Here is a 12,342-nt window from a genome sequence, read left to right on the forward strand (position 1 = left end):
AGATGATGGAGGGGTGAAGTGAATGTGATGATGATGGAGGGGTGAAGTGAATGTGAAGATGATGGAGGGGAAGATGATGGAGGGGTGAAGTGACTGTGAAGATGATGGAGGGGAAGATGATGGAGGGGTGAAGTGAATGTGAAGATGATGGAGGGGTGAAGTGAATGTGAAGATGATGGAGGGGAAGATGATGGAGGGGTGAAGTGACTGTGAAGATGATGGAGGGGAAGATGATGGAGGGGTGAAGTGACTGTGAAGATGATGGAGGGGAAGATGATGGAGGGGTGAAGTGAATGTGATGATGATGGAGGGGTGAAGTGAGTGTGATGATGATGGAGGGGAAGATGATGGAGGGGTGAAGTGAATGTGAAGATGATGGAGGGGTGAAGTGAGTGTGAAGATGATGGAGGGGTGAAGTGAATGTGATGATGATGGAGGGGAAGATGATGGAGGGGTGAAGTGAGTGTGATGATGATGGAGGGGTGAAGTGAATGTGATGATGATGGAGGGGAAGATGATGGAGGGGTGAAGTGAATGTGAAGATGATGGAGGGGTGAAGTGAATGTGAAGATGATGGAGGGGTGAAGTGAATGTGAAGATGATGGAGGGGTGAAGTGAATGTGAAGATGATGGAAGGGTGAAGTGAGTGTGATGATGATGGAGGGGAAGATGATGGAGGGGTGAAGTGAATGTGATGATGATGGAGGGGTGAAGTGAATGTGATGATGATGGAGGGGTGAAGTGACTGTGATGATGATGGAGGGGAAGATGATGGAGGGGTGAAGTGAATGTGAAGATGATGGAGGGGAAGATGATGGAGGGGTGAAGTGAGTGTGATGATGATGGAGGGGTGAAGTGAATGTGATGATGATGGAGGGGAAGATGATGGAGGGGTGAAGTGAGTGTGATGATGATGGAGGGGAAGATGATGGAGGGGTGAAGTGAATGTGATGATGATGGAGGGGAAGATGATGGAGGGGTGAAGTGAATGTGATGATGATGGAGGGGAAGATGATGGAGGGGTGAAGTGAATGTGATGATGATGGAGGGGTGAAGTGAATGTGATGATGATGGAGGGGTGAAGTGAATGTGATGATGATGGAGGGGAAGATGATGGAGGGGTGAAGTGAATGTGATGATGATGGAGGGGTGAAGTGAATGTGATGATGATGGAGGGTGAAGTGAATGTGATGATGATGGAGGGTGAAGTGAATGTGATGATGATGGAGGGGAAGATGATGGAGGGGTGAAGTGAATGTGATGATGATGGAGGGGTGAAGTGAATGTGATGATGATGGAGGGTGAAGTGAATGTGATGATGATGGAGGGTGAAGTGAATGTGATGATGATGGAGGGGAAGATGATGGAGGGGTGAAGTGAATGTGATGATGATGGAGGGGTGAAGTGAATGTGATGATGATGGAGGGGAAGATGATGGAGGGGTGAAGTGAATGTGATGATGATGGAGGGGAAGATGATGGAGGGGAAGATGATGGAGGGGTGAAGTGAATGTGATGATGATGGAGGGGTGAAGTGAATTTCCATGCAAAGTGAGGTGAGCTTACCTGAACAAAAACAAAAACAAAAAAACCTGTACATTGTAGGAATGAATGATTCTTCATATTATTAAATATACAAGCACGTCAGCCGAATAACATACATATGGAATGGATATATGAATGAATGAATGAATGAACGAACGAACAAATGAATTAATGCATGAAAATAAGTGTGTAAAAAATGTGTAATCAATAAACAAACAAACAACTAAATGAGTTAATGCACAAATAAATTGGCAAACATCGCATCACTGCACTCTCTCAAAATACACTGACATATGCACAACCAATCACCTGGACACACACACGAACACACTAAATAATTATCATTTATAAACCCACACCCTGAACAAAGCCCTACAATACATGCCAAAAAAAAAAAGCTTCACAAAACCAAACATAAAAGTTGATCCACAAACCCCAACAAATCCAACAAAACATACAATATGAATATCAAACAGGTTATATAAGTGTGTGACACACCAAAATCCACTCTTTTCAAAGTGATGATTATATCATTATATCATATAATCAACACAAAAATAGTTACCACCATCACGGGTGATTCGGTTGCTCGAGTTGATTTACTCTTTGATGACTGGTAATAAATATACACTGAGGTGAATTTAATTGCTTCTGAAAAATAAATGTGTGTGTGTGTGTGTGTGTGTGTGTGTGTGTGTGTGTGTGTGTGTGATCAGTTCATGTGATGTGGTGACGCATATAATCATCAGTTTACATGATGTGGTGTAGTGTATAATGATCAGTCTACATGATGTGATGTAGTGTATAATGATCAGTCTACATGATGTCATGTAGTGTATAATGATCAGTCCACATGATGTGGTGTAGTGTATAATGATCAGTCTACATGATGTCATGTAGTATATAATGATCAGTCCACATGATGTGGAGTAGTGTATAATGGCCAGTCCACATGACGTGGTGTATAATGATCAGTCCACATGATGTGATGTGGTGTAGTGTATAATGATCAGTCTACATGATGTGGTGTAGTGTATAATGATCAGTCCACATGATGTGGTGTAGTGTATAATGATCAGTCCACATGATGTGGTGTAGTGTATAATAATCAGTCCACATGATGTGATGTGGTGTATAATGATCAGTCTACATGATGTGGTGTAGTGTATAATGATCAGTCCACATGATGTGAAGTAGTGTATAATGATCAGTCTACATGATGTGGTGTAGTGTATAATGATCAGTCCACATGATGTGGTGTAGTGTATAATGTTCAGTCCACATGATGTGATGTGGTGTATAATGATCAGTCCACATGATGTGGTGTAGTGTATACTGATCAGTCCACATGATGTCATGTAGTGTATAATGATCAGTCCGCATGATGTGGTGTAGTGTATAATGATCAGTCCACATGATGTGATGTAGTGTATAATGATCAGTCCACATGATGTGATGTAGTGTATAATGATCAGTCCACATGATGTGGTGTATAATGATCAGTCCACATGATGTGGTGTAGTGTATAATGATCAGTCTACATGATGTGATGTAGTGTATAATGATCAGTCCACATGATGTCATGTAGTGTATAATGATCAGTCCACATGATGTGGTGTATAATGATCAGTCCACATGATGTCATGTAGTGTATAATGATCAGTCCACATGATGTGGTGTATAATGATCAGTCTACATGATGTGGTGTAGTGTATAATGATCAGTCCACATGATGTGGTGTATAATGATCAGTCCACATGATGTGGTGTAGTGTATAATGATCAGTCCACATGATGTGGTGTAGTGTATAATGATCAGTCCACATGATGTGGTGTATAATGATCAGTCCACATGATGTGGTGTAGTGTATAATGATCAGTCCACATGATGTGGTGTATAATGATCAGTCTACATGATGTGGTGTAGTGTATAATGATCAGTCCACATGATGTGGTGTAGTGTATAATGATCAGTCCACATGATGTGGTGTAGTGTATAATGATCAGTCCACATGATGTGGTGTATAATGATCAGTCCACATGATGTGGTGTAGTGTATAATGATCAGTCCACATGATGTGGTGTATAATGATCAGTCCACATGATGTGGTGTAGTGTATAATGATCAGTCCGCATGATGTGGTGTAGTGTATAATGATCAGTCCACATGATGTGGTGTATAATGATCAGTCCACATGATGTGGTGTAGTGTATACTGATCAGTCCACATGATGTGGTGTATAATGATCAGTCCGCATGATGTGGTGTGGTGTAGTGTATACTGATCAGTCCACATGATGTGGTGTAGTGTATAATGATCAGTCCACATGATGTGGTGTAGTGTATAATCAGTCCACATGATGTGGTGTAGTGTATAATGATCAGTCCACATGATGTGGTGTAGTGTATAATGATCAGTCCGCATGATGTGGTGTAGTGTATAATGATCAGTCCACATGATGTGATGTGGTGTATAATGATCAGTCCACATGATGTGGTGTAGTGTATAATCAGTCCACATGATGTCATGTAGTGTATAATGATCAGTCTACATGATGTGGTGTAGTGTATAATGATCAGTCCACATGATGTGGTGTAGTGTATAATCAGTCCACATGATGTGGTGTAGTGCATAATGATCAGTCCGCATGATGTGGTGTAGTGTATAATGATCAGTCCACATGATGTGATGTAGTGTATAATGATCAGTCCACATGATGTGGTGTATAATGATCAGTCCACATGATGTGGTGTAGTGTATAATGATCAGTCTACATGATGTCATGTAGTGTATAATAATCAGTCCACATGATGTCATGTAGTGTATAATGATCAGTCCACATGATGTGGTGTAGTGTATAATGATCAGTCCACATGATGTGGTGTATAATGATCAGTCTACATGATGTGGTGTAGTGTATAATGATCAGTCCACATGATGTGGTGTAGTGTATAATGATCAGTCCACATGATGTGGTGTAGTGTATAATGATCAGTCCACATGATGTGGTGTAGTGTATAATGATCAGTCCACATGATGTGGTGTATAATGATCCGTCCACATGATGTGGTGTAGTGTATAATGATCAGTCCACATGATGTGGTGTATAATGCTCAGTCCACATGATGTGGTGTATAATGATCAGTCCGCATGATGTGGTGTAGTGTATAATGATCAGTCCGCATGATGTGGTGTAGTGTATAATGATCAGTCCACATGATGTGGTGTATAATAATCCGTCCACATGATGTGGTGTATAATGATCAGTCCATATGATGTGGTGTAGTGTATAATGATCAGTCCGCATGATGTGGTGTAGTGTATAATGATCAGTCCACATGATGTGGTATATAATGATCAGTCCACATGATGTGGTGTATAATGATCAGTCTACATGATGTGGTGTATACTGATCAGTCCACATGTGGTGTATAATGATCAGTCCGCATGATGTGGTGTAGTGTATAATGATCAGTCCACATGATGTGGTGTAGTGTATAATGTTCAGTCCACATGATGTGGTGTAGTGTATAATGATCAGTCCGCATGATGTGGTGTAGTGTATAATGATCAGTCCACATGATGTGATGTGGTGTATAATGATCAGTCCACATGATGTGGTGTAGTGTATAATCAGTCCACATGATGTCATGTAGTGTATAATGATCAGTCTACATGATGTGGTGTAGTGTATAATGATCAGTCCACATGATGTGGTGTAGTGTATAATCAGTCCACATGATGTGGTGTAGTGTATAATCAGTCCACATGATGTGGTGTAGTGTATAATGATCAGTCCACATGATGTGGTGTAGTGTATAATGATCAGTCCACATGATGTGGTGTAGTGTATAATGATCAGTCCACATGATGTGATGTGGTGTATAATGATCAGTCCACATGATGTGGTGTAGTGTATAATGATCAGTCCACATGATGTGGTGTATAATGATCAGTCCACATGATGTGGTGTAGTGTATAATGATCAGTCCACATGATGTGGTGTAGTGTATAATCAGTCCACATGATGTGGTGTAGTGTATAATGATCAGTCCACATGATGTGATGTGGTGTATAATGATCAGTCAGCATGATGTGGTGTATAATGATCAGTCTACATGATGTCATGTGGTGTATAATGATCAGTCCACATGATGTCATGTAGTGTATAATGATCAGTCCACATGATGTGGAGTAGTGTATAATGATCAGTCCACATGATGTGGTGTATAATGATCAGTCCGCTTGATGTGGAGTAGTGTATAATGATCAGTCCACATGATGTGGTGTAGTGTATAATGATCAGTCCACATGATGTGGTGTAGTGTATAATGATCAGTCCACATGATGTGGTGTAGTGTATAATGATCAGTCTACATGATGTGGTGTAGTGTATAATGATCAGTCCACATGATGTGGTGTAGTGTATAATGATCAGTCCACATGATGTGGTGTAGTGTATAATCAGTCCACATGATGTGGTGTAGTGTATAATGATCAGTCCACATGATGTGGTGTAGTGTATAATGATCAGTCCGCATGATGTGGTGTAGTGTATAATGATCAGTCCACATGATGTGATGTGGTGTATAATGATCAGTCCACATGATGTGGTGTAGTGTATAATCAGTCCACATGTCATGTAGTGTATAATGATCAGTCTACATGATGTGGTGTAGTGTATAATGATCAGTCCACATGATGTGGTGTAGTGTATAATCAGTCCACATGATGTGGTGTAGTGTATAATGATCAGTCCACATGATGTGATGTGGTGTATAATGATCAGTCCACATGATGTGGTGTAGTGTATAATGATCAGTCCACATGATGTGGTGTAGTGTATAATCAGTCCACATGATGTGGTGTAGTGTATAATGATCAGTCCACATGATGTGATGTGGTGTATAATGATCAGTCAGCATGATGTGGTGTATAATGATCAGTCTACATGATGTGATGTGGTGTATAATGATCAGTCCACATGATGTCATGTAGTGTATAATGATCAGTCCACATGATGTGGAGCAGTGTATAATGATCAGTCCACATGATGTGGTGTATAATGATCAGTCCGCATGATGTGGAGTAGTGTATAATAATCAGTCCACATGATGTGGTGTATAATGATCAGTCCACATGATGTGGTGTAGTGTATAATGATCAGTCCACATGATGTGGTGTAGTGTATAATGATCAGTCCACATGATGTGGTGTATAATGATCAGTCCACATGATGTGGTGTAATGTATAATGATCAGTCTACATGATGTGGTGTAGTGTATAATGATCAGTCTACATGATGTGGTGTAGTCTATAATGATCAGTCTACATGATGTGGTGTAGTGTATAATGATCAGTCCACATGATGTGGTGTAGTGTATAATGATCAGTCTACATGATGTGGTGTAGTGTATAATGATCAGTCTACATGATGTGGTGTAGTGTATAATGATCAGTCTCCATGTGGTGTAGTGTATAATGATCAGTCCACAATCTTTGACAATCTTGACATTTAAAGAGAAACATACATATCAGTTCAAAGTTTTCATTCTGACAAAGGGAAAATGTCCTCTATAATGATGGAAAAGCAAAGTGTCAACTATGGCCCACTCACCGATGCATCATCCATGAAGAACTGCCTCTCATGATGCTCCGTCTGTTGCTGCTGTTGCTGTTGCTGAAGTTGCAGCTGCAACATCTGGATGATGGACTCATTGCGGGCAATGGTGGCCTTCATCTCCTGGATACGGGCATCCTGACCTTTGAGGTCACTCTGCTGCCGGGTACGCTCGCGCATCATGTTGGACTCCAAGTTTTTCTACACCAGGGGAACACACAAGATGTACATAACGTGCAGTATTGCTAGCATGTCCAGTCATTTCCAGTGCCATTTGAATGGCAGATTTTCTGCACCAGGGGAACACACAAGTTGTACATAACGTGCAGTATTGCTAGCATGTCCAGTCATTTCCAGTGCCATTAGAATGGCAGATTTTCTACACCAGGGGAACACACAAGTTGTACATAACGTGCAGTATTGCTAGCATGTCCAGTCATTTCCAGTGCCATTAGAATGGCAGATTTTCTACACCAGGGGAACACACAAGCAGAACATAATGTGCAATTTTGTTAGCATGGGTGGATAACATCTTTTCCAGTAGCATCAGCATGGCAGGTTTTTCTTCATGAGGGCAACAAACAAGCAGAACATAGCATGCAGGATCAGTAGCATGGGTGGATAACGTCTTTTCCAGTACCATTCGAATGGTGGGGTTTTCTTCGTGAGGGCAACAAAGAGAAACAATGTGCATGTGCAGTACCTTTAGCTGCAGGTGAGAGTGACAGAGTTTTTGTAATACTGAAAAGTTAGTGGGCCAGGATGAATGCATGCAGGGTCCCTTAAAGCTGAAGTGTGTATACTGATACTGTCCCTTAAAGCTGAAGTGTGCATACTGATACTGTCCCTTAAAGCTGAAGTGTGCATACTGATACTGTCCCTTAAAGCTGAAGTGTTCATACTGATACTGTCCCTTAAAGCTGAAGTGTGCATACTGATACTGTCCTCTTAAAACTGAAGTGTTCATACTGATACTGTCCCTTAAAGCTGAAGTGTGCATACTGATACTGTCCTCTTAAAGCTGAAGTGTTCATACTGATACTGTCCCTTAAAGCTGAAGTGTGCATACTGATACTGTCCTCTTAAAACTGAAGTGTTCATACTGATACTGTCCCTTAAAGCTGAAGTGTGCATACTGATACTGTCCCTTAAAGCTGAAGTGTTCATACTGATACTGTCCCTTAAAGCTGAAGTGTGCATACTGATACTGTCCCTTAAAGCTGAAGTGTGCATACTGATACTGTCCCCTTAAAGCTGAAGTGTGCATACTGATACTGTCCCTTAAAGCTGAAGTGTGCATACTGATACTGTCCCTTAAAGCTGAAGCGTGCATACTGATACTGTCCCTTAAAGCTGAAGTGTGCATACTGATACTGTCTCTTAAAGCTGAAGTGTGTATACTGATACTGTCCCTTAAAGCTGAAGTGTGCATACTGATACTGTCTCTTAAAGCTGAAGTGTGTATACTGATACTGTCCCTTAAAGCTGAAGTGTGCATACTGATACTCTGAGCCAAATGAAAGTAAAGGGGTGAGGGGGGCAAAGGAGGAAAGAAACACTTTTTGAATCACCAAAGTGCAAATATGGAAATGTGTATAATATGGAAATACTCAGACTCATCAGTTAGTGAGGGGATAAGTGGTGAAAGATTGGAAGTGTAGTATGATTTTCTTTCTTTTTTTTTTTCTTTTTTTTTTGGTGCGGAGGGGGTGGGAGTGGTCCTCTCCTCTCCTTCCAAATTCCACCCCCCCACCACTGCCCCAATGAACCTGTGTGCAAGATTCATCATGCTCAAACTGTATTAGCCAGTACAAAAAAAAAAGAAAAAAAAGAACCAAAAAGAAAAGAGATAATACTGCATGCATCTATAAGACCCTAAAAATGAAAGGTGGCTGCAGACATGATAGAAAGAGTGCTTGGTGCACTGGATAACATACTGGATATAAGAGTACTTGTGCACTGGATAACATACTGGATATAAGAGTACTTGGTGCACTGGATAACATACTGGATATAAGAGTACTTGGTGCACTGGCTATGATACTGGATGTAAGAGTACTTGGTGCACCAGATAACATACTGGATATAAGAGTACTTGGTGCACTGGATAACATACTTGATATGAGTGCTGGTGCACTGGAGAACATACTGGATATAAGAGTACTTGGTGCACTGGATATGATACTGGATATAAGAGTACTTGGTGCACTGGATAACATACTGGATATAAGAGTACTTGGTGCGCCAGATAACATACTGGATATAAGAGTACTTGGTGCACTGGATATGATACTGGATGTAAGAGTACGTGGTGCACTGCATAACATACTGAATATAAGAGAACTTGGTGCACTGGATAACATACTGGATATAAGAGTACTTGGTGCACTGGATAACATACTGGATATAAGAGTACTTGGTGCACTGGATAACATACTGGATATAAGAGTACTTGGTGCACTGGGTAACATACTGGATGTAAGAGTACTTGGTGCACCAGATAACATACTGGATATAAGAGTACTTAGTGCACCAGATAACATACTGGATATAAGAGTACTTGGTGCACTGGATAACACTGGATATAAGAGTACTTGGTGCACTGGATAACACTGGATATAAGAGTACTTGGTGCACTGGATAACATACTGGATATAAGAGTACTTGGTGCACCAGATAACATACTGGATATAAGAGTACTTGTGCACTGAATAACATTCTGGATATAAGAGTACTTGGTGCACCAGATAACATACTGGATATAAGAGTACTTGGTGCACTGGATAATATACTGGATATAAGGGTACTTGGTGCGCCAGAGAACATACTGGATATAAGAGTACTTGGTGCACTGGATAACATACTGGATATAAGAGTACTTGGTGCACTGGATAACATACTGGATATAAGAGTACTTGTGCACTGGATAACATACTGGATATAAGAGTACTTGGTGCACTGGATAACATACTGGATATAAGAGTACTTGGTGCGCCAGATAACATACTGGATATAAGAGTACTTGGTGCACTGGATAACATACTGGATATAAGAGTACTTGGTGCACTGGATAACATACTGGATATAAGAGTACTTGGTGCACCAGATAACATACTGGATATAAGAGTACTTGGTGCACCAGATAACATACTGGATATAAGAGTACTTGTGCACTGGATAACATACTGGATATAAGAGTACTTTGTGCACCAGATAACATACTGGATATAAGAGTACTTGGTGCACCAGATAACATACTGGATATAAGAGTACTTGGTGCGCCAGATAACATACTGGATATAAGAGTACTTGGTGCGCCAGATAACATACTGGATATAAGAGTACTTGGTGCACTGGATAACATACTGGATATAAGAGTACTTGGTGCACTGGGTAACATACTGGATGTAAAATCACTACATTAGCTCTCTTGCTTCTTCTTTCAAAATACCATGCAACATTCTTATTTCATTCCTGGCAATTTAAGGTATGCATATGTGAAAAACAACTGTTGATCTCTTCAGAACGACCTCATCAGAGCATGCACTTTCATCCAACACATGAAACAGGGAGCTGGGCACACATAACATTTGTTGAGCTGTCTCCCTCTCTCCCTCCCTTTCTTCCTTCCTTTCTTCCTTCCTTCCTTCCTTCCAGGCCAACACACAGTGTATGTTATTGAGCTGTCTCCCTCCCTCCTCCCTCCCTCCCTTCCTTCCTTCCTTCCTCACTTCCTTCCTTCCTTCCAGGCTAAAACACAGTGTATGTTATTGAGCTGTCTCCCTCCCTCCTCCCTCCCTCCCTTCCTTCCTTCCTTCCAGGCTAAAACACAGTGTATGTTATTGAGCTGTCTCCCTCCCTCCTCCCTCCCTCCCTTCCTTCCTTCCTTCCTCCCTTCCTTCCTTCCTTCCAGGCTAAAACACAGTGTATGTTATTGAGCTGTCTCCCTCCCTCCTCCCTCCCTCCCTTCCTTCCATCCTTCCTTCCAGGCCAACACACAGTGTATGTTGCTGCACTGTTTACCTCCCTCCCTTCCTTCCTTCCTTCCTTCCATCCTTCCTTCCTTCCTTCCAGGCCAACACACAGTGTATGTTGCTGCACTGTTTACCTCCCTCCCTCCCTTCCTTCCTTCCTTCCAGGCTAAAACACAGTGTATGTTGCTGCACTGTTTACCTCCCTCCCTTCCTTCCTTCCTTCCTTCCGTCCTTCCATCCTTCCTTCCAGGCCAACACACAGTGTATGTTGCTGCACTGTTTACCTCCCTCCCTTTCTTCCTCCCTTCCTTCCTTCCTTCCTTCCAGGCCAACACACAGTGTATGTTGTTGAGCTGTCTCCCTCCCTTCCTTCCATCCTTCCTTCCAGGCCAACACACAGTGTATGTTGCTGCGCTGTTTACCTCCCTCCCTTTCTTCCTTCCGTCCTTCCTTCCAGGCCAACACACAGTGTATGTTGCTTAATGTCCACTGACACATACTGGTGACTGTAGACAGGCAGCCTATGAAGGAAGGAAGGAAGGAAGGAAGGAAGGAAGAAATATTTAATGTCCACTCACACATACCAGTGAGTGTTCAAAACATTGTAAAAGGGGAGGGGGTACACACAGTACAATACTTTGTGAAAGGGGTGAGGGGTACACAGTACAATGCATTGTGAAAGGGGTGGGGGGTACACAGTACAATACATTGTGAAAGGGGTGGGGGGGTACACAGTACAATGCATTGTGCAAGGGGTGGGGGGTACACACAGTACAATACTTTGTGAAAGGGGTGAGGGGTACACAGTACAATGCATTGTGAAAGGGGTGAGGGGTACACAGTACAATGCATTGTGAAAGGGGAGGGGGGTACACACAGTACAATGCATTGTGAAAGGGGTGAGGGGTACACAGTACAATGCATTGTGAAAGGGGTGAGGGGGTACCAGTACAATACTTGTGAAGGGGTGCGGGGTACCACAGTCCAATGCATGTGAAAGGGGTGGGGGGTACACAGTACAATGCATTGTGAAAGGGGTGAGGGGTACACAGTACAAAGCATTGTGAAAGGAGTGGGGGGGTACACAGTACCAATGCCATGTGAAAGGGGGTGAGGGGTCCACCCAGTACAAAGGCATTGTGAAAGGGGTGGGGGGTCCACAGTACAATGCATTTGTGAAAGGGGTGGGGGGGTACACAGTACA

The 12,342-nt window shown here is 42.0% G+C and overlaps 1 protein-coding gene across 3 annotated transcripts in view; it reads right to left on the reverse strand.

Annotated features, from left to right (window-relative positions):
- Window positions 1-12,342, reverse strand: part of LOC143296192 (uncharacterized) — a 103,691-nt gene that overhangs the window by 75,766 nt on the left and 15,583 nt on the right. For 2 of the 3 annotated variants that reach the window (XM_076608021.1, XM_076608005.1), the window contains exons 6-7: window positions 7,162-7,365; window positions 2,110-2,157 (exon numbers count right to left, since the gene is read on the reverse strand). In XM_076608021.1, the coding sequence (XP_076464136.1) occupies window positions 2,110-2,157; window positions 7,162-7,365 (252 nt within the window). The remainder of the gene's footprint in view (window positions 1-2,109; window positions 2,158-7,161; window positions 7,366-12,342) is intronic. The other variant, XM_076608012.1, reaches the window with a different exon arrangement.

The sequence above is a fragment of the Babylonia areolata genome, chromosome 2, assembly GCF_041734735.1.
Source record: "Babylonia areolata isolate BAREFJ2019XMU chromosome 2, ASM4173473v1, whole genome shotgun sequence".
In the NCBI taxonomy this organism is placed as follows: Eukaryota; Metazoa; Mollusca; class Gastropoda; order Neogastropoda; family Buccinidae; genus Babylonia; species Babylonia areolata.